The sequence below is a fragment of the Nannobrachium achirus genome (genome assembly GCF_963921795.1).
Source record: "Nannobrachium achirus genome assembly, chromosome: 1".
In the NCBI taxonomy this organism is placed as follows: Eukaryota; Metazoa; Chordata; class Actinopteri; order Myctophiformes; family Myctophidae; genus Nannobrachium; species Nannobrachium achirus.
This window is the reverse complement of record NC_137810.1, coordinates 58,671,431-58,695,422: the sequence shown is the minus strand read 5'-3', so window position 1 is coordinate 58,695,422 and position 23,992 is coordinate 58,671,431. Positions and strand designations below refer to the sequence as shown.

The 23,992-nt window shown below is 43.4% G+C and overlaps 2 protein-coding genes across 4 annotated transcripts in view; both read right to left on the bottom strand.

Moving 5' to 3' along the window:
• The window catches only part of lmx1a (LIM homeobox transcription factor 1, alpha), a gene marked incomplete at both ends in the record, with an annotated part of 20,219 nt that extends 6,094 nt beyond the window's left edge, over positions 1–14,125 (bottom strand). Inside the window, 3 exons of the mRNA XM_080730545.1 lie at positions 116–291; positions 1,366–1,586; positions 13,944–14,125. Of these exons, the coding sequence (XP_080586671.1) occupies positions 116–291; positions 1,366–1,586; positions 13,944–14,125 (579 nt within the window). The remainder of the gene's footprint in view (positions 1–115; positions 292–1,365; positions 1,587–13,943) is intronic.
• Positions 14,126–17,179: 3,054 nt separating this feature from the next.
• Positions 17,180–23,992, bottom strand: part of rxrgb (retinoid X receptor, gamma b) — a 96,994-nt gene continuing 90,181 nt past the window's right edge. For all 3 annotated transcript variants that reach the window (XM_080734057.1, XM_080734055.1, XM_080734056.1), the window contains exons 9-10: positions 21,677–21,782; positions 17,180–17,502 (exon numbers count right to left, since the gene is read on the bottom strand). In XM_080734057.1, the coding sequence (XP_080590183.1) occupies positions 17,355–17,502; positions 21,677–21,782 (254 nt within the window). In that variant the 3' untranslated portion in view covers positions 17,180–17,354. The remainder of the gene's footprint in view (positions 17,503–21,676; positions 21,783–23,992) is intronic.

The following is a 23,992-nucleotide window of genomic DNA, read 5'->3' as shown; positions in this document are numbered from 1 at the left end:
AGATAAAACGCCAGCCAGAAAGCCCCATAATAGAAACTAAAGCTGTAGCTCTGACACATAGTCAGTAGTTTGACAGTAGTTGAGGATAAATAAAAAATAAAAAGCCTTCCGGTACCTTCCGACAGGGCTTGGAAGAGACCTCGAAGGAGGCTTTGAAGGCTCGTCTCTGCTGCGTGGTCAGGATGGTGCGAGGCCTTTTGGGACGTTTGCTGTCTGCGTCGTCGACGCTGCTGCGTCTCCCTGGAGCCTTCTCACTGTCCTCTTCCTCTTCCTCATCCTCATCACTCTTACCTGGTGGAGGAACAAAGCAGAGGTAGATGGCAGGGACGTGCAGAGAATGTTAGAGAGGCAGGGGCTGACCTCCAAGCTCACAACACGTCGCGCTGCGACGCGTTGTGAGCTTGGAGGTATTTTCAATGCTTGATACCACCCTGAACTAAGCCTAATCAAGTCAATACTGGAGATGTGGCGTAACAACATGGAATTCTACACAGTGAGGGCAATTCTTTCAACATAAGCTGCTGCTTTCAAGTTCAGGAGAGTTTGGACAAGCCAAGGCCATTCTCTTGAATGCTGCCTTCAGGTATGGCATGGAAAGAGGGCATTTGCATTCCTTTCACCAGAGTAAAAACTGCATTCATGGTCTGGAGAGAGGGCACTTTTTTACAGACGGGTAAAAGGGCAGGGGGCTCAAGCCTCCTTTGATGTCTATGTGTGCAAACATTATACCTTTAAGCTGTTTTTTGTTGCGTTTTGGAAATCCAAAATTCAGGCCAAGGAGAGAGAGAGAGAAGAGAGAGAGAGAGAGAGAGAGCAAGGGACCCAGTGGCAACAGTTGCGAAAATCGGAGAAAATCAACCCTGGTCCCAAAATAAATACGAAACAGGCGGCAGTGTGCAAACGTGATTGACATAACGTGAGGTTGTTTTTTTTTTACGTGCTCTGAAATTCGCGCCGATATTCGGCCGAAAAAAACGCAGCAGTGTGCAAAGACCTTCACTGTATACTGATATACTTGATACTTATCCCATTTCTTTTTTCTTTCTCTGTCTCTTTCTGTCACTGAAATGTTTGTATTGTAGATATATAACATTTTAATTTATTTCACGCTAATTGAATCTAATCAGTATGTGAATGTTGTTGTTTGAGTCGTCACTTCTCATACACAATAAATAAAGTAATTTGAAAAATAGACTTTTTTTTAAACCGAGAACCCTAAACACACACACGCACGCACGCACGCACGCACGCACGCACGCACGCACGCACGCACGCACGCACACACACACACACACACACACACACACACACACACACACACACACACACACACACACAGCCAGTGTGTAGTGTAGTGTAGTGTACCTGTGTCGGAGGAGGTGGGGCTGGCCAGACAGCGGTGGTAGTCCTCTCTGGCACACAGGAGCTGTCCCTCCCTGAGGACGCAGCGGTCTCCGGTCTGCAGGCGACAGGAACACACGCTGCAGGTGAAGCAGCGCAGGTGGAACACCGCCGCCGCTGTGCGCATCACCAGCTCCGCTGGAGAAATGGCCTCCGCACAGCCCCCGCAACGCACCGCGAACAGACTGCACCGCGGAGACACAGGAGACAGAGAGACAGAGACAGGGGCGTCACAAGGGGTAGGAAAGTGGGACTGAGTTACTAGGGCCCAAGGTGGTGGAGGGGCCTTAATTATTTTATACTTTAGCTATTGAAAAATAGCAGATATAAAAGCTCACAGCGCAGCACCGAGTACCGTGCTGCGAGCTTGTAGATCTGCTATTTTTGAAAAGTCGTGAAAATGTGTGCAAATCTTTGAATATATGTATTTTTTTAAGCGAACATTTGTAACTCAAATTTTGCTTCTGGGGGGTCCCTGGAACTCAATATTTTGAGATGGGGTTCTGTGGCCAAATACATACCATTTTGGGGGTCCTTCACATGAGAAGGTTTGAGCTACACTGACATAGAAACATAATAGGTAGGTAAAATATTCAAAGATTTTCATGATTTTTCAAAAATAGCAGATCTACAAGCTTGCAGCGCGGCACTCGGTGCCGCGCTGTGAGCTTGTATATCTGCTATTTTTCAATAGTTAAAGCACAGGGGCCCCGCAGTGAATCCTTGTACCCAGGGCCCAGAATTCGGTGCGACATCCCTGGACAGAGAGACAGACAGACAGAGAGAGACAGTGCAGACAGCGAGAGAAGCAAAGGAAGAGACAAAGCACAGCAGTAAGATTCATGAGCTGCTGTGATAGGAGAAGGATATCAAATGGAACACAACCACCTTAAAGACTACTAATCATTGTATATATATCCCTGCACTGCCTGAATGTAAACTTGCTACATAAAAACTGTTTCACTCCTTTCACTTGTACATATTTTTTTCTAATTGTATTGTATTGTATTGTATTGTATTGTATTGTATTGTATTGTATTGTATTGTGTACACTTCTGCTTTGGCAATGTAAACGTATGTTTTCTCATGCCAATGAAGCCCTTTGAATTGAATTGAATTGAATTGAATTGAATTGACAGAGACAATGGGAGGACTCTGAGAAAGAATCCAGTGAACAATGGAGAGTATGTCTAGGCAATATGGACAAAATCAGATATCACAATATTATTCTTTTACCAAATACCTCAGTATCAATATTGTGACGATAATACATAATACGTGACGATGATTAAAATGACTTATGCCATCTCACAATATCCCAAAAAAGACTGATATGATATCACGATATTGAAATTAAGATAGATTTGTTCCCTTCTTTCCCCCTTGCTCCCTGTCTCCAACCCCTCTTATTTTTTTCCTTTCTCTTATCATAACATAATAAGCCACGTCTTTGTTTAGCTGATCGCTGCTTTAGCAAAACCTTTATCCTGATCACCCTGAGCACCTTGAGGTACAAGAGCCCAGTTCACTGCAATAACAAAAAACCGTGGTCCTCAAAGTGGGGTCCAGGGCGGGACCCCCAGGGGGTCCTCGAGGGGGTTCCAAATCAGGTCTGTAACTCTGGCAGTCATGGGGGTCCTCAAAGTTAAAACAGTTTGAGAAATTGTGAAAATAGCCGTGTTATCCAAAATGTAATGCCTCAACTCTTAGTGCTCATCAGAGTGGAGGGGTCCCCATTTAAAAATATGTTTATTTTGGTGGTCGCGGCCTGAAAAGGTTGAGAACCACTGCACTAGGAAAAAAAAGAAACGCTTGCATGGTCGCTTTCGGGAATGTTTGCAGAAGTGGAGCTGTCACTCAAAACGAGCCGACCGGCCTCTTCCCCTTCACCCCTGTCCTGTACCCCCTCCCCCTCCCTCCCTCTCCTCCTCCCAGCCACTCAGACACATACCCCCAGAGTGGCGGGTGTGCGTCTTAGCGCCTGGCAACCAGGAGCTGGTGAAGCTAAGCCCTCGGAGAGGACTGTTGCCGGGGCTCCGTGGCTAACCGTGTCCGAGGCCGTGCTCCCGGGGAGCCTGGGAGAAAGGGCTTCACGGCAGGCCATGGCTCCAGGCGGAGGGGGGGAATCAGGTCCCCCGGTGGGAGAGGCTGGGGCCCGCCGGTCCCGGGAATTATCCGCAGAATTATCTCTAAGTCTGCTTAACCAGGGCGGGACAAAAGGCCGAGCCAGTCCTCAAGCAGCGGGACCATTGTCCTGCTGGCTGGCATGCACCTCGGCATTCGGGGGCTCTGTCACGCAGGATGATGCGTCATCATTGTGGAGCTGGTGTATGTCTCCCAGGCGTGACTGACCGGGGTTAACTGGCCCAGTCAGCACCAGAGGCATGAGAAGAACATGACAGCACTCCTTTTTAGCCTTTCCTTGTCAACGCGTATATATACACACACACACACCGTGTGGCCAGTGAGGAGAGAGAGTTTACATTTATAGTGGAGGAAAAAATAGGCCAAAAGTTGACCATAACCCTCCCCGGGGTAGAACAAAACACAGCATAGTTTTTTCATATCTTTAGGATGTCCCCTTCATGAAATGGATTGTCCCGAGTTTTGCTTTTATTGCAAAAGTCATGAAATTGATCCATGACGGGACTCATCACATAGGCAAAAAAAACGCCTATCGTGAAAGACGGAGTTCCAAGTCAAACCTTTGTCATTTTCTACCTGCTGGTTGTTTTTACCTCATACTTGCACTGATGTTCTACAGGTAGTGTCGCTACATCCCAAAACAATCAGAATGCAAAAATGTGGTTCTGTTTTGAATCTGCAGCCTTTCTTTTACATTCCTAAGGAAAATTCCCCTGTCATACTGGTGATAATCTTCTATAAAGGGTAGTACAAACCCTGACAGTGTTTTTACTTCGTCCTCTTCATGAAATTTTCACTATCCTGCACTAATTCATTTATAATGAAAATGTATGAGTTGATAATAATGTATGCTGAATTTATCCTACCAGTGATGACAACAAAAGGACATATTATTGAAGTGCAGCACCGCACAATTATGACAACGAGAAAGAAAATCTGCGAAACTTTGCAATGAATTATCTAATAAACTGGAGTGGACAATGCTCATGAAGTGCCATTGCAGGTAGGCTATAGTGAAAAGGTTACTTCACAGAATTTTCCGCCTATGTTTATTCTATGTTTAAATACTATGAACTGGAACTCAGGAATTAACTGAACAAAAGTAGGCTACAACTAAATCTGAAAAGATAAATGAAGCATCAAGTTTATAGTAAAAAATAATGCACATAAACTAGACGAAACAAACACTTGTGTTGAAGCGACCTTGTAAAGCCTCATTCATACTTCTCTCCACACGGTGGGATGTGTCGAGTCGTGAGCATGTAGGTTGGTTGTTTTCTTATGCACGACACCGTTGTGCGACGGAGCATAAATGAGGCTTTAAAACAGTGGGTTCCCAAACGTTTTAGCCCGTGACCCAAAAGAGAGATTAGAGGTTTGCCCAGGACCCAAACTAGTGAAAACAGCCGATCTACAAGCTCACAACGTGGCGCGAAACATTTGTGTTCTACTGTAATTCATGGGATTTCTTAGATTCTTCTTTTATTTATCAATTAAATTACATAGAAAAATCATTATATACATTTTTGTATTTATGAAAATCTTTAGGTGGAATGTAAGAAACAAAAAATGAAATATAGGAAACAAAAAATTAAGGGACCCATAAAAATGTGTCCATGACCCAAAAAATGGTCCCCGACCCAGTGTTTGGGAAACAAACAGTGCTTTAAAAGGTCTGGAACGGCAGCATCCTGACACCACACATTGCGGGGCTCTATTACCGTTGCCGTGGGTGTCGCCGGGGGAACGGTAAAGCCCATTCCAGGAAGCTCAGGAGGGTCAGCCGGCCCTGCTTGACCGATCCCAGCCGTCTGCTCCCTGCACAGTCCCACTGGTATGTGTTTTAATATGGCCAACATACCGCCCTGCGGTATGCACATTCCTGGGGCAACGGTAGACGCATCAAAGAAGTATTTCAAAGGGACGTACAGCCCGGTGGAAATACCTTGAATGTTTCTGGGTTCCTATGATAACGTAGAGAAGTGCTCAGAATCAATGGCACAACATGATGCTAATGCATGGGGATGTCAACAACGAGGAAGTACCGTGCGTGGGCATTAGCGCTTCTGAGATCACATACTTTTAAGTGAATTGCTTTTCCTGTGTTGATACGCCCCTGCCCGGTGCGTGTAATTAGATTATGCACTAAGTAACGCAGTATACTTTTAAGCACCATTAACAATTTTAGGCCTAGAATTATTTAATATTTTAACTACTTCATGATTTTTTTTGCAAGTCTTTGAATATATCTTTTTAAAAGTGAACATTTGTAACTCAAATATTTGCTTCTGGGTGGTCCCTGGAACAACATATTTTGAGATGGGGGTCCGCGAACAAATTACATGTAATTTTGGGGGTCCTTGACATGAAAAGGTTTGAGAACCACTCATTTAGAAGAAGGAATTTAGATGACATTCATAGAATCGGGTCAAAAATAGAGCGCAAATGTCCACGATTTTTCCAAAAATAGCAGATCTACAAGCTCACAGCGCGGCACTCTGTGCCGCGCTGTGAGCTTGTATATCTGCTATTTTTCAATAGCCAAAGCATAAATTAATAGTTAAAGTGGTTCAGATCTAAAGTGACACAGATTTGCGTTCGCGGGCCAAATGGCTTAATGCACAGGTAAAAGCACCTCTTGAGCTTGCTTTTAGGTGTTTAATATTTCAGAGTTTCCGTCGACATGGGCCAGAAGTCCTGCCAGGAGATCCAGGCAGCGGTCACGCTGGATTTAAACGTGGCAATTAGTGACAAGAACATTCCAGATAAATAAGTCAGCAAAAAAAGACAGCCAGCCTCCATACTGACATCACAGGAGAGGACAGTGACTGTCCGATATGTCTTGTGGAAAAGTATCCTCTGATATACAACGCCATGAAGCATAAATCAGGCTTGTTTCTTAAAGCTAGACGAGACACATACTTGTGCATGCAGACACATACCTGCACATCCACGAAGACACACACACACACACACACACACACACACACACACACACACACACACACACACACACACACACACACACACACACACACACACACACACACACACACACACACACACAAACGCAGGGACGTCCAGAGAATGTTAGAGAGGCAGGGGCTGAAATTTCTAAAAGGGCCTTTTGGTGAACATATCGAAAATAGCAGACCTCCAAGCTATAACACGTTCCAGTGTTTGATAACCACACTGAACTAAGCATAAGTCAGTACTGGAGATGTGGCGTAACGGCATGGATTTCTACCCAGAGGGCAATTCTTTCAACATAAGATGCTGCCTACAGGTATAGTAAAAATCGCATTCATGGTCTTGAGGCACTTTTTACAGATTGATAAAAGGGCATGGGGCTCAAGTCCCCTTTGGTGTCTATGTGTGCACGTGCCTGCACGAACGCACATACGGTACACACACACACACACACACACACACACACACACACACACACACACACACACACACACACACACACACACACACGCCAGCACAGCCTTCCTTTGCCATTGTTCTTGACCCGACTTGTAAAGCTGACCTTTAGCTGTCAGACAAACACACCGCTGGTCTAGTGGACACCATGCAGACACACAGATCCTGTTTCTGGATCAGGTTAACCTGGAACCTTTAGCGAACACAACACACACACACACACACACACACACACACACACACACACACACACACACACACACACACACAGGGGCGTCACAAGGGGGAGGAAAGTGGGACTGAGTTACTAGGGCCCAAGGTGGAGGGGCCTTAAATTGTTTTATACTTTTGCTATTGAAAAATAGCAGATCTACAAGCTCACAGCGCGGCACCGAGTGCCGCGCTGCGAGCTTGTAGATCTGCTATTTTGAAAAGTCGTTAAAATGTGTGCAAATCTTTGAATATATGTATTTTGTAAGCGAACATTTGTAACTCAAATTTTGCTTCTTGGGGGGGGGGGGGGGGGTCCCTGGAACTAAATATTTTGAGACGGTGGTCCGTGGCCAAATACATATCGTTTTGGGGGAACTTCACATGAAAACGTTTGAGCACCACTGACACAGAAAACATAGGTTTTTCAAAAAACCTTAGAAAGGATTTTAAATATTCAAATATAACAAATCTTCATGATTTTTCAAAAAAATAGCAGATGTACAAGCTCACAGCGCGGCACTCGGTGCCGCTCTGTGAGCTTGTATATCTGCTATTTTTCAATAGTTAAAGCACAAAATAATTGCGTGGAGTGGAATCCGCAGTGAATCCTTGTACCCAGGGCCCAGGATTTGTTGCGACACCCCTGCACACACACACACACACACACACACACACACACACACACACACACACACACACACACACACACACACACACACACACACACACACACACACACACACACACATTGATGGAAGCCAAGCTATGTATGGGATAAGGATCTCGGGGGTCAAGTAGAACTCTGATCACAATGAATGCTGACGCGATGTCGACCAATCAGGTCACCCGTCTGTGCCCGCGCTCACTGAACCGCTCAGCCAATCTGGATCCTCTGATCCCGCCTGACAATTGAAACATCAGTCTGTCAGTGAGGCTGGATCAGGAAGTATAGAGCACTCATAGGGCAGCAGACTTGTCACCCGTACAATGTCGCACCGCACCGCACGGCTGTGTCACAGCTCGACAAAGAAGACACCTGATTTTCAACCGATTTTTGAGCGGTGGTCACACCGTCTCCATAGCGTGGCCGTGTGTGTAGGTATGTATGTTTGTTTGTATGTGGGTCTGTATGTAGCCTCAAGCCTGTGGTGTAGTACCTTTTCTGACCACACATGTTAAGGGAGGGGCGCTGTTGTTCAGGCCAGGCCCCACACACACACACACACACACAGGCCCGAGGGGAAGGGGGGAGGGGGGGGGGGGGTTGGTGGGTAAACCACCGCTCAGTTCACACGGGTGTGATTTTCTTTTTGCTAATTCGCTTTACTGGCCTCGGCTTAAAGGCCCACTTCACCTCTGGGACAACCAGATCTTATTTTATTGTTGTTTGGGACACGATCGACACAATCCTGAGTTATTTGTTGTGTTCAATCTTCTCCATTCTGGTTCCCGAGCTGGGGGATGACAAATACTTTTCAATTGCACATGCATCCCATAATTCCATAGGGCTAAACCAAACATTTTTTTTGGGAAAATATTATACAATATTTACAAATATATTTGTAAATATCTACTGTATATATTTTTTTCTGACTATCTACTGCATAGTACTGTGTTCTATCCGTCTTGTCATTCAATGTTATATGAGATACTTTAATGGTTTCCTGTGTAAATAAGCCAAGTGCTTTCTAGGATCTCCTTTTAGTTGACCTTGTACCAGTGAACTGTACCGTCATGAAACTGTACCTTTCCTATGCAAACTTATAATAAAGTCTTCAATCAATCAATCAAGGACAAATGACCAATCATTAATTTGGGACAGGGGCAGAATAAAAGATTACCTATTTCTAAAAGAAATAAAATGCAGGTGTTTTCTATTGTAGTTATTTATAGAGGACAATTATAATGTAGTAACGTATGTTATGGCTTATTAGTCAGGGATCCTTTTTAAGGTGAGCAATGAGGAAAAAGAATAGGTGAGATCCAAACAGAAATTACTGTACGTGTACAATATGTGGTATAGGTGACAAATGCTGCCACAGTATGAAATAATCAACACCGGTAGCATGGGCTTTGCAAAGCTGCCAGAAAGGACGTTATAGGCATAAGGAGAAGACATTTGGTCAGAGAGAGAGAGAGAGAGAGAGAGAGAGAGAGAGAGAGAGAGAGAGAGAGAGAGAGAGAGAGCTAGAGACTGACCTCATTTGAAAAGGCTGTCTGGAACAATAGCAGCGTATAGGTGTAAGGTGCCAGAACCCTGGCCAGCCGGGACGTGCAGAGAATGTTAGAGAGGCAGGGGCTGACATTTCTAAAAGGGCCTTTTGGTGGAAATACAGAAAATAGCAGACCTCCAAGCTCACAACGCGTCGCAGCGCGACGTGTTGTGAGCTTGGAGGTCGCGCGACGTGTTGTGAGCTTGGAGGTCGGCTGTTTTCTGTACTTAATACCACACTGAACTAAGCATAATCAAGTGAATACTGGACAGGTGCGTAACGGCATGGATTTCTACACAGAGAGGGCAATTCTTTCAACATAAGATGCTGCATTCAAGTCTTAGCCTTGCCTTGTCCAGGAGAGTTTGGACAAGGCAATTCTCTTGAATGCTGCCTTCAGGTATGGCATGGAAAAGAGGCATTTGCATTTCTTTCACCATAGTAAAACTGCATTCATGGTCTGGAGGAGAGGGCACTTTTTACAGACGGATAAAAGGGCAGGGGGCTCAAGCCCGGATTGATGTCTATGTGTGCACATGCCTGCATGGTGTAAGGTGCCAGAACCCTGGCCCGCCCCGGGCAGCAGGTGGGGCTGGGTGGAGGTGGGTGGGTGGTGCAGGCAGCGGGGTTGAGACATGAGACCTCGAGAGGTGGTGCTTTGGCACCAGGCCTCCTGCTAATTGGTCAGGTCAGATATCTCACGGTCGACTGGGTGCCGGCGGCGGGACGGCTCCCGTGCATCCAGATGCCACGGCACCAAAGAAACGCCAGGATCATGGCGCGCATGGTCCCGTCTCGCCCCAAAAGTTCACACTCACCTCGTAGTCTATCCGCCGGTAGGGAGATCCCCCTGACCCATAGTAACATATGGCTCACTCCCCCTTATATATTCTTCTAATTACTGAACCCGCTACGAGTTTCGACTGTCGGTGTGGGCCGTCGCGTTGCAGTGGCCACAAGAGTTCTTTTGAAAAATCTGGAAAATTTGTGTAAGTCTTTGAATGTTTTGACCTGATTTTAAAAGTGTCTTCTAAATCCTACGTTTCTTTTTTTTCTTTTTTCTTTTTTTTTTAATATGTCAGTGGTGAAACTTTTTCATGTCAGGAACCCCCCCAAATGATATGTATTTGGCCACAGACCCCCATCTCAAAATATTTAGTTCCAGGGACTCCAGAAGCAAAATTTACAAATGTTCGCTTTTAAAAAGTTATATTCAAAGACTTACCCCCAAAAAAATCACGATTTTCAAAAATAGCAGATCTACAAGAACACAGCACGGCACTCTGTGCACACTGTGAGCTTGTACATCTGCTATTTTTCAATAGTTAAATCATTAAATAATTCTAGGCCTAAATGGGTTCATTTATGCTCCATCCTACAAGGGTGACGCGTGCCTTTGGTACGGCGCCGGCGTGAGTATAAATTAGGCATTAATCAGGCCTTACACTCTCTAGACTAGAGCCATACTGATTACGTCCGATATCTCATTTTGCCATTTTGCTCAGTGACTCCGTGAGCGAAGTGATAACCGATTTGTCAATTAGACAAAATGTTCTTCACAAAGCAATGCGTTGCTGGTTTTGTGGTTTTGTAACGACTTTAGCAACCCTGCAAAAGGTAGGTACCCGTGTCCTGCACTCACTGCACCACTTACCGAGGAGTGTCACGTTTCCCATCTCGCTGTCTTGCTTGGCAGAACGACCGTCGCTAAATTGTTTAGAAATAATGTGAGCTGCCGCCCTTTTAGGGGTGTCTGTGTGCACGTTTTTGCCTTGGCTCTTATTTAGGTGAGTGTGTCAGTGTGTGTGTGTGTGTGTATGGGGGGGGGGGGGCTTATGGGTGGGACTATGGGGTGGCACTGCCTCTTTGAAGAGACCATATGCTGTCCCCAGCTTGCAGTTGCCACACGAATGGGCCTCTACATTTTAACACATTTTTGACAACGTGTCAGTTGAACCCTACCCAAGATTGTGTACGCGGAGGTGTGACCGTGTGTGTGTGTGTGTGTGTGTGTGTGTGTGTGTGTGTGTGTGTGTGTGTGCGTGTGTGTGTGAGAGCATGTGAGCGTGTGTGCGTGTGCGTGCACATGGCGTTCCTACATTCCAGGGACCACAACGCCACTTCCTCCGTGCAGTCACCTTGTTCTCCCCGTGCCCTGTGCCAAGTTCCATGGAAGTCAACGTACGAGCGCACACGTGCACACACTGGCTACGAATATACAGTACAAATAGCCCAAAGACTTATCTTAAATCACAGGGAATTCCACGTTCAACATATTAGATGCAAGTCCTGTTGGATAAAATTCATAAACCTTTTTAACCTTTCACTACCTTTTCGCGTAACCCCCGTTTTCTGTCTGCTTGTCTGTCTGTCTGTCTGTCTGTCTGTCTGTCTGTCTCTCATCTACCCTGTCTTTCACTGCTTTTTTGCGTAACCTCCTTTGTCTGTCTGTCTGTCTGTCTGTCTGTCTGTCTGTCTGTCTGTCTGTCTGTCTGTCTGTCTGGCTGTCTGGCTGTCTGTCATCTACACTGTTATATTTTCAAGGACAAACATGGACATAATTTCCTTGGTGCAAATAGACACACAACAAAAGCCACAGTGTAGGGCCACACAGCCCGACCTTTTGCAACATCTTGTGAGAGTTGGTGACCAGCATTTCTCATGTTTAGCCCTCCTGTGAATCTAGAATGTCTAGCCTACTGCATGTTTTTGAGAATGAGAATGTTAGAGAGGCAGGGGCTGACACTTCTAAAAGGGCCTTTTGGTGTAAATATCGAAAATAGCTCACAACGATGCGACGCGCTGTGGTATCATGCACTTGATATTTTCAGTTCTTGATACCACACTGAACTAAGCGTAATCAAGTCAATACTGGAGATCTGGCGTACGGAATGGTTTTCTACACAGAGAGGGCAATTCTTTCAACATAAGATGCTTCATTCCTTCAGGTAGGGCAAGGAAAGGGGGCACTTGCATTTCTTTCACCATAATAAAAACTGCATTCATGGTCCGGAGAGAGGGCACTTTTTACAGACGGATAAAAGGACAGGGTCTCCAGCCCCCTTTGATGTCTATGTGTGCACGTGCCTGACCTGTCTAGTTATAGGAGCACAGTTCAGAACTGGGAAACCAGGTGAATGTACATTTTTGCTGGGTAGAATATAGCCTATAAAACCAGCAGTAAAAACTAAAAATGACAATTACAAGTCAACCCAATCACAGGCAAATCAATGTTATTAACTAAGATCTAAGGAGGTGTTGGTGGTCTATCTTCAATCTTTAATTTGTGAAGATTGTCTCTACAAATTGTAAGTATTGTCAAATTGCATATATGCATGCAACTGCCCTATACTGTACATCTGATTCATTTGGATGTAATTGCAAATCAATGTGAAAACTGGATACACACATTTAAAGGGAATGTGTTAAATCATCATCATCATCCTATTTTTAGTTCATTAGTTTTGGCTATCAGGATAAATAACCAATAACAAAACAAACAGGTTTAAGGTATTTCAAAATGTCACTGAAATACATTTGGCCATGATTTTAATCTTGAATCTAAATTAAAGTAAATTCAAATAAAGATCAAAATGTATTTTGTCATTGCTAATATAAAATCTACCTTTCACTTTAATGCTATATGTACTATAGGCTATTTTCTATCCAAATTGGAAATATGTGACCGTTGAATTGCAAAATGAAAGGCGAGCTATAACAATTTCCATTTGTCTATAATGTGTACACATAAATCCAGCATGCACTGGAATGTTGAGAAAATGTTAAGTAGGCTATGAAAAAACAATAATTAACCACTTTCAACCAACCCCCCCCCCCCCCCCCCCCCCCCCCCCCCCCCCCCACACACACACACACACACACAAAAACTTTTTTCATATTTCTAAAATGTTTAAAAAATACATGTAGCCCAACCGCTCACAATGCATTGCACTGAGCCTTGCAGATGGGCTACTATGTCAGTGGTTAAATGATAAGTGGTTCCCAAACCTTTTAGCTCAAGACCCAAAAGAGAAATGAGACGTTTGCCTGGGACCCAATCTAGTGAAAACAGCAGATCTCCAAGCTGTGAGCTTGTAGATCTGCTGTTTTCACTACTTCTTAAACATTTGTTTTCTAATTCATGGAATTTCTAAAAAATGTATTGTATTTATTAATTAAATTACTTTTTCTTTTTTCTTTTCATGAAAATGTCTTCCTCTTTTTGGGGAATGTCTTTTGGAAATATTTTTGAAATAATAGGACTAATTAAAAACTTTGCCATTTGCCAAAATTTAGGAAACAAAAAAAAACTAAGGGACCCATAAAAATGTGCCAGTGACCAACACATGGGTCCCCGACCCATGCAGTGTTTGGTAACCAGTGGGGTTAAATCAGTGGTTCTCAAACTTTCAAATTTCAAGGTCTCCCCTCTTATTTGGTTCCATACTGTCATGCAGAATCACAGACTTGTATGGGTCAATTTAAACCCACAGAGTCCCTGGAATCCACTTTTTCAGCAGCATTGAACCAACACAGAGCTCTTACTGTGAGTAGTGGTCCCTGCAGTAGAGCTTGTGGTCCCGCAGAAAGCAGGTGGTCCGCAGCGGCTCTCCGCACACCGCACACCTCACGCACTGCTCGTGCCACAGGCCGCCGTTCACTCTGAGCAGGAACTTGTCCCGTATGAGACGATGGCAGCCCGCACACACAGCCCTGCTGGGGTCCATGTCTGGTGGAACATATGTGTACAATATTTATTATCCCACCTATTTACAAACATTAACATAGCCTATGAATCAAATCTGAATGTGCAATCAAATAGCCTATAGCGTAGAAAAATAAGGAAAATATATCCTATAATAGGCCTACATCAATGCAACAGAATTAAAACACCTTTTATTTTATTTTATTTTTTATTCATTTATTTGCTTTTTTTTTTACAACTGCTTTTCTGATTGTAATTATGTTCTGCATAGTACACTACTGCGTGTTCTATCTGACTGTCATTCTAAAATATGAGTTAATAGGCTAGTAATAATAATAATAATAATATCTCAATGTAAACAATTAAGCCTCGGCTTTCATGAGCTTATATCCTTTTAGTTGACCCTGTACCAGTGAACTGTAGGCAACTGTCATGAAACTGTACCTTTTATAACCTTCTATAGGCCTACATTACATACTTAATTCAAACCTACAGTAGGCTAATCAGGCTACATATAATTATCAGGTGTGTCTAATCTTACCGAAATGTGAGGCTGCTTGTCCCAGCTCCACCATAGCAAACCTCTGCCAAAGAAAGGCATTATTATAATTCATAGGAAAATACAGTAAAACAGTTTAACTGAAAATTGCACACATAGCACACGAGAGGCTGCACATTTCTGCATGCCTGTCAAAGTTCTAAATTTGTGAACAAAAAGAAAAGTATAGCCTATAAAAAGTTAACTTGCCCATAACTTACCTTATTAAAAAAACAAATAAATTAATAAACAGTCCTCCTCCTAATCGTGGTAGGCTATAATGTGTTTCTTTTCTTTTCTCGTTATGTCCTCAAACATGACCGGCGTGGACGGAAGAGCATCGCGGTGTAAGTTTAGTTTACTTCAGTTCAGCCTCCTCGGCTCACCACAGTCAGACTGACCGCGTCAAAGTTTGTGCTCCGCTCGCATCACAACATTTGTGTCTCCTCTCTCCAAGTCTCCATCCATCCATCCATCCACTCCCCGCAACGAATATTTATTTATCAATTATCTCATTAGAACAAGTAAAGTGTGCATGTGTGCAAGTGCAACTGTGCATGCTTGCCTGCGTCCATGCGTGCGTGCGTGTGTGTCAGAAGGAGTCTTGCACCTGCACACACGTGCACGCTCTGTCATCATCGCCTTGCAGACTCCAGTCCCCCCCCCCCCCCCCCGCCGCCCCACCCCCACCGCACTCCACTGAATGAATGAATGATGTCACCAAAACTACAACAAGAAAGTAATTTCAACATAAAAAAAAACACTTTGTATTGTGCTAACGATAATATTACACAAATATAGTAAATCAATGGGATATAGATAGGCCTAGCCAATATTGATATAGCCTATGTGGCCTACTGTGTATGTGTGGTTTTGCAAAGATTTTAGGTAATTTTAAATAAATAAAAGAATCTAATACATTATTCATGAAACATTTACTTCTTTCCATTTTAGTGTAGCCTACAATGTAAGGTAGATTTAATCTACCTTTAATCTTTAACAAATGGAATTTGCGAGTCTCTGAATATTGTGAATAATGCATCCTAAAATGGCTCTTATTGTTTTATAAGCTGTAGTAGGCAAGAATATACAGTATAGTAGTAGCCTCGTTTATACATTTTAGTAAATGCACCCTACAAACTATTATACATTTCTACAAAATAGTAGGAATTTATTGTAGGATATAGAAAACTGGGTAGGGAAAAAAAAGAAAAAGAAAATGATCAAATGTCTGTAAATTTCAAAAAAATATTTATTGTGGGGTTTTTCAGTTCTTCATATTTGTAATGTAACCTACAATACAAAAAAAATAAGAAACAGAAAACAACAAATTAAATCATTTTAGGTCTCACCTGAGACTTCAGGCTTATATAACCCATAGTCAACGGAAAACGTCACTTGAATAAACCCGCCGTCAATGGGAAAAACCCAATTAAACACAGATAGGATCTGACTCTCCAAAACTAGAATACTGCCACTGCCAGCCCAGTAGGTCTACAGTGAAGACATGAAGGAGTGAAACGCACTGCTTCTGTATCTTTCCAAGTGTGTAGTCTACTTCCGCCATCTAGTGGCTGACGAGAAGAAGCACCAATACGGTCATTACTGTCAATGAATATCTTGGCGCATAATTAAGTGCCATTTCTGTAAAATTTCGCTTATGCCAGAATCAGTTTAAAAATAGGAGAGAGAAGGTAGCCTTGTAAAATATGAAAGACATAAAGTGCATGCATCAATGGTGGCTTATCGTTACAGTCCTTTTATGGTAAAATAGAGAGGATAGGCCTAAAAGAGTTCACCCCCCAAATGACTTCTTTGTATTCAATGCATTCCTCATTTGATTATAATAAATGATAAATTATAAACAGTTGATTCTGGAAGGGGACCCAAATGAATTTGGGTCTCCATCCGGAATCAATGGGGGTACATTTACAATAATCACATTTTTGTCTTAGGAATGAGACAAATACAAAAAAATCAAGTCTCCATGGCTGTAATCGATAGAAAAGTCATTATGGGGGTGAACTACTCCTTTATGTGATTGTAGTTACTAGATAGAAAAGACAAAAAAGAATTACACAAGCAAGACATTTCGTTAATTTTAAATAATTTTATTCTGTAAGAATTCTAAAGTGTATTTTCTCTCTTCTTTTTTTTTTTTTTTTAGAAATGTAGGGATGGTTTTTGTTTTTATACAAATCCTCTTTGAATAAAATATGATTTCTCTTCTCTTTTCATATTGCATTGGGTTGCTCTTAAAACCGATACCTGAAATTATCTATTTACAAAAGGAAAAAAAAAAAAAAAAAAATCTGTTAACAATTCTATTAGAATTTATTTTTTGACAAGTTGACAGTGTACTCTCTTCTCTCCTCCATAAGAATCCCCTCCGTCCGTCCGTCCGTCCGTCCGTCCGTCCGTCCGTCCGTCCGTCCGTCCGTCCGTCCGTCCGTCCGCTCCCCCAAGAAGAAGAAGAAGAGTGGCCCCTCCCGGGACCACCACCCCGAATCCCTCCCCCCCTCCCACCCAACCCTCCCAAAATACAATTTGTAATTCTTTAGACATTTAAAATTCATTTTGTGCTTGGTACAAAATATGCCGTCTTACAACTTGAATCAAGTCTCTTTTTATGTCTCTTTTTTTTCATCTTCATATCAATGAGATTGCGTTGATGAGTTTGTGTTTATGTACATGAGCGCAGAGGGGACTTGTGTCATGTGATCTGATGCGGCGCCTCCAGCATCTCCATGAGGAAGGTGTCGATGGGCGTGTCTCCGATGAGCTTGAAGAAGAACAGGTGCTCTAGACACTTCAGGCCGATGGAGCGCAGGGCGGGCAGGCGCAGCAGCAGCTTGGCGAACCTGCAACGGGGCAAAACGGGCAAAGATTAGATTACCAATTAGGGATGGTATCGTTCACCTTTGAATCGATACGATACCTTTTTCGATACCTGGGAATCGATACGATACCCGTTTCGATACCATTTTCGATACTTTTTATTTAAGTTGCAGGGGTGATGATGATGATCACACAGTGTGGCGGAGCGGAGAGTATAGACGTTGGATAATCATCATAATAATAGACATTATAGGCTATTGTCGGCTATTTTCCACAGTAACGAGTGTCTTCTACTAAAGCAGTCATTAAACTCTCAGTAGCCCAACTGTTACAGATGCGACCGGCCAGGGGTGCGTTCCAGAGTATCGAAACGAGGTATTGTTCGTTTTTACATGAACCGATACCCGATAGTATCGACGTCATGCAATCGATACCATTAAAAGTATCGCAGACGATACCCATCCCTATTACCAATCCAAATGGATCTTCTATTACGAATCACAAAGGCACCTAAAGGGGAACAACACAAACCGGCTGCAGAAGCGCTGCGCACATTTTTCACTGCGCGGCAATGCCTGGAAAATAGAACAGAGGCATATAGGAGCAGCGGGCGAGGTGTGAACGTGCGCCTCTGCACATCTGAAACCGACGGTGTGGGGATGTTCATTGAAAATAATGGGGGCGGCTGTTTTGACGCGTGCCGTCCGCAGTCAGTGTATGTCCCCCTTAAGAAGTCTGGGCACAGGGCGCCCGCTGGCCTACTGGTCCAGGTGCATACCACTTAGGCATTGCCACATAGGCATGGATGCCTGGCGGCGTCGCCGGTTCGATTCCCGATGCAGACGACCTTTGCCGCGTGTCACTCCCCCCATTTCCTGTCAGTCTACTGTCCTATCAATAAAGGCATAAAAACCCCAAAAAACGAATCCAAAGCAAATCTTTAAAGATGCCGTGTCACGCCCCGAAAAGTAACATTATGATCCAGTAGGTCACGTGGTTTTTGTAGAAACGGTTTGAAAATGGGGCGGGACCATATCACAGATTGATTGACGTTTGCTCTGGCAACGCATCTCGCCATGTCTGGCATCAAACCGACCAGGAAAACCAAAGTCGCCTTACATGAAAATGTCGTTTTTGAATCCAAGCTTCAACAAATAAGCATAAACTAACTACTTGACATGAACAATGCTGCTAATCTGAGAGGTAATATATATTTTTATATACACAGATTTAGTAATAAAATAAATTTTCATGTAAGGTAACTTCCTGGTTTTCATAGTGTGGGCAAGGGGAGATGGACCGGCTGACAGACAGTACAGTAAAGTACAGTAGAGGCGCGCCGTGCCGTCATCAATAATATTAGCGTATTATTAAATAGCCTGATTTATATATTTTTTTTGCATGTCATTACCACTTTAACTCATACAGTGCCATCCGGCCACAAGGGGTGCTAGAGTGCCAGAAATTTCTCCATTGACCTTCTTTATAGCTTTCGTCGACCCTCTCCAAACTGGCTTGTGTTTTCACTCCGGTCAATCCAAGCCCCCAGAACGGCTTGTAAATATTGAAGCAGCCGCCCTACTGGCCAAAGCTGGAATTTCAGGCGGGGTGAAACATACATGCACGAGCATAAGAGCGCGGCGCTGGGGTCTACAATAGGGTTCAATGGACGTCGACGTCGTTCGTCGTTCGTTTGGCTCCACTGCGTAGTGGAGCCATTCCCCAGAATGCACCTGGATTAGCTACATGCTAGCACGTAGCCGTTGCTTCAAAACGCCACTGAGCACTTGCATTGAAATGATAGTGGGGGCGGGGCTCGTCCGCTCTCTATTTTATATATACTCTATGGGTCAATCCTATGGGTGTCCAGAGGAGGAAGCTAGCTGACACGTAGCCAAAATGCTAACCCATTTAGAAGCCCGATCTAAAGCTATTTCAGCCGCAAAAAACTTTCTCTTTGGGTCTGGGGACACAATCCGGAGAAAATCCTGTCTAAAGATGTGATTTATTATTGGAGTGGGCGGCGCGATTCGGCCGTTAGCGCGAATACGGCCCGTGGATGGCCGAGTCTAAGTCCCGGCCAAGGATGGACGTCTAGACCGGGGCTTCGTTGAGGCCTCCGATAAAATAATTCATTTTATTAAATATCCCGGACATGTTCGGGATAGGCACCCTGGAATACGTCGCGCCGCCTACAATGAACATTTGGTGAACATTGGGGGGGGTCTAAACTTTATTTTAAACCATTTTCAATGGAATAAATCGTCGGAGCATCTAGCGTCTCTCGTTGGTGAGCGCTGGGCGAGCCGGGACCACCCACGTTGCTCCAAGCAGCTCGGGGTAAGTAAAATAGCAAATAAAAAATTGTTTTTGATCCCGAATATCCCGAACTAGTTCGGGATAGGCACTAAAAGGGTTAAGTGCTACATTGACATAAAAAGGTATGAGATCTCCCGCTCCCTCTAAGATTTTAACATGCTTGAACATTTGACATTTAAGGCCTAACACTTCAACAATTTACTCATTATGGCATGTTCAAATCGTGTATAGGCCTACTTTACTTTATTTAAGACCCTAACTGACCGTGCAGTTTCATCCTATGTTCCAGGGATGGGGAGGGGAGGAGCTTGTCACCCTAACAACTAGCCAACAGCCAATTGAACCACGTCATATCCATCCACTGGCTCTCACTAGTCCCCTCGGGCTATAAGATCTAAACTCTATTCTCTCCAGGAGATGGGATCGAAAACTCACAAGGCACTCTGGAAACTAAACTGTGCTCGTGTTTCAAAAAAATGTAAACATATTCAACAGAAAACAAAATGGCTAAATGTATTTGGATATTGTCCACTCTGCACTTACAGTATTACATACCAGTCCATTCTGGAAGGGGGTTCCCCTCTTCTTTTTGTTTTTCTTGCCAAGGGGTTTTTAAGGGTTTAACTCAGAAAGCGTAAGAGTGATTAAGGGAACTGGCATAGGCTACAGTAACTGGCTTAGTCTTGCCATGTAAATCCCTCTATTGACCTCACTGCTGTGCCTATACCAAAAGTCTCATTCACAGCCATGATGGTGCAGTCAGTTACATGAAGTATCAGTGCATTAACTAGTTGACACAATTTAGCTTTCATTTCAAATTCAAATTCAGAGAGTTTATTTTCACTTATTGTTAAAGTTATACCATGTAACTTTTTTTATAAAACAAATCTTAAAATGGTCCTAGCTGTTAAATCGCTAAAGTTTTAGAACCCCCACTCCGTTATTTTCAGCTTCTAAAGCCTTCTCTTTATATGTTTTCTATGATCTCTGCCCGGGACCGGTTTTCGCGGAAAAATTGCGTCATCACACTACCGGCCAATCACAGCGAGGGTTATACACTGCCGGCCAATCACAGCGCAGAACATACACTGCCGGGCTCTCTGGCGGGTTTAGGAAACACGCCTTCAGGAAGTACACTGCAGTGTTTACACTTCTACGAGCAGCGGTTGGGGAGTTACATGCTAGACATGTAACTCCCCAACCGCTGCTCGTAGAAGCACACGGGAGACCTCATTGAAAGCGTCTCGGCGAGGCGAGGCGGACGCGGTGGTCTGACGGCCCGGTCCGCGAGCGAAAAACGGACGAAAAAAGCAAACGCGACCGCGGTTTGCTATACTGCTACAGACCACCAGTTCAGCAACTTACACAGTATAGCTTTAACTTTCAACATTCAGTGTTTTTTCTGTAATCTGTCGTTTTTTTTAATAATTAGGCTCAGAAAAGTGAGTTCATTGGCCTCTGGACGTACGCATCATCGTGGTTTTATCACCTTTGCTGTTACTTTACACTGCATGCGTTTGTATCCTTCCAGTTTACCATTTACTATTTACCTGTTACTTTGCACTGTATATCGTTCCAATTTTTACCATTAACATTTACCACTGTTGTTGTTACGTTACAAAAGAGGCAAAGATTAACAGTAAAGTTCCTGAACTACGACACCTACAGGAAACTAGGTATATCATCTTTGCAAGTCAAAAAGCAACAGAAAACAGAGAGAAAAAATCCTGCCATGGCTCACTGGAGTGGAGATTTCAGTTTTAACATTTTAATACAAGTTTTAAGGACCAGGACAAAGACCTTTATGACTGGTAAAAACAGCATGTCATAATTCCTTTAATGTTCGAGTAGTAGACAGTAGAGTTATGTGTTGCATACCTGCCAGGCTGGTCTGGATATTTCTGTTTGGTGTAGGACTCCAAGGAGGCGTAAACCTTTTCCCTGAGTCCTTCTACTTCTGGCGGGTTGGACAGGCCCTTGGCATCTGAAACACAAATAAAACAATGTCTTCATAGTCATCCTTTTCTACATCCTATGAAATCCCTATTTGCCTCAACTTGCTCTGTGCCCAATGGCTAGACACCAATTGAAACCATAATACAGATGATTTCTTTTAGGCTAGTACAAGAGAGGCACAACTGCATTAAAATTAAGGCTGGGCAAATATCGAAAATGTATCGATATCGGGGTATCAACATGCAAGGTATACAGTACATATTCATGAAGGCGGCTTGAAATGAGGTACTGGTGTATGTGTCAAATTAATTAACAGACACACTATGCATGCACGTAGCACATCCAAAATAGCAGTCAATCTGTAACCAGGTGTGGTTATTTCAATAAAACAATTGCATGGATTCATTATCTAGGTTAGGCAGGCAGTGGACCTAAAGCAGAAAAAACATTTAAACTATATAATGCAATAGTCTTTACTAATATTGTGAGTAATATTGAAAATGAGGTATTCAACAACGTTATCGAATATCGAAGGATTTCCTAATATCGCCCAGCCTTAATTCAAATTGCTTTATCTCACACTAAAAGACGTTTGTTATGAATCATATAAGTAATTGTATATTTTATTTATATAATACATTTCATAACAAATGTATTGATGTGTTACAATTCTCTTTGAATCAAAAGTGCCAGAACGCAGCTCTGTGTAACGGTCGCAATGGTTTGAAGACATTTCGAAGTCTCCAAGCAACTCGTAGAAACAGTTTTAGAGCAGGGGTCTTCAACGTTTTCAGGCCAGGGACCCCTTAGTTGAGAGAGAGATGAAGCAGGGACCCCCACAACCTTTTCAGAGATTCCATAAAGTTTTCATTGTTTCTCACAACGCCTCACGCCGCGAGGCGTTGTGAGCTTGTAGATCTGCTATTTTTGGCTAAAGTTCTCAGAATCTGGTTAAGAATCTGGCTAAAAAGGAGATTTTATTTTTTTCTTTCTATCACACAAAGATTTGGAGGACCCCCTGTAGTAACTCTGTGGACCCCCTAGGGGTCCCAGACCCCCTGTTGAAGACCCCTGTTTTAGAGTGAACTTTCTTCTCCTTTTTTGCTTCTGTTTTTTGCATCAGATACCATCGGGGAGGCAGGTTGTTTGTCCTCCATTGTTGAAACTCTTGCTCAACAGCAGAATTTGAGGGTATATAAACAGTGTATGCAGCTGAGGATCTTTGATCTTTACCAACAGACCATTTTCAAAGCAGCCGTGACATGAAACTGTTGGTTAAACACCAGTGTTAGCAGTGATATTTAAGGTTGCTTGTCATTCAGCTCAAACAGAGTCAGGGTCCACGTTGGTTCACTGGAAAGACTGTGGTATATGGACCCATCATTTGTATCACTGGTAACACCTTTGTTTACTCTATTTCATGGCAATAAGGCTGCCATGAAAAAGGTCCATTAAGCATGAACATATCCTGGTACGAACTGGCACTCTTAAGTCACATCTGGCAGACTTTGATAATTATTCAGGATCAGGGTGGAATAGTTCACCCCCAAAATGACTTTTTTTCCTGTTGATTACTCATGGAGACATGGAGAGTTCAATAATATCTTTTGGTATTTGTCTCATTCCTAAGACAATAATTTGATTACATGGTATCATGTATGGTACATGGATCACAGTGATATGGAACTGGGTCTCTGAAAACAGCTCGCGATAATTGGCGCCTCTTCACATTGATGTCCGATAACTTTATCGGACATCAATGTGAAGGCATAATTATCGCTGTGATATTTTATGGCTATCGTCATCGTTATCGCTGCCGGTGGAAAAGGGCCTTAAGTCTGATCCCTGTCTTGACCAAATAAGGGGTTCAACAATGATGTCATCAATATAATGCTAGTTTTGCCCAAATATGGAGTTGTGTTTGTGTGGCTGTACCAATATAAGTGCTAACGTGTGGAACAGCACTGCATTGTTTTGCAGGGACTTGGAGACTTCAGGTTGTTGTCCAACATGTGGCGCTGGACCTTGCATCTGACCAGAGGAACAAAGAGATCCTTGGATGCTGCCGTAGCAGTGGAACACAAACTGTACTCCTTTGGAGGGTACTGTCACTTGAATGACAGGGACCATCAGATGGCAGTGCATGTCTTCAACACTGTGTCTTTGCGTTGGATTCAGTTGCCTCCTGTGACAACTGGAGGAGGACGACGTACACCTGAGGTTCCCTCCAACTGTGTG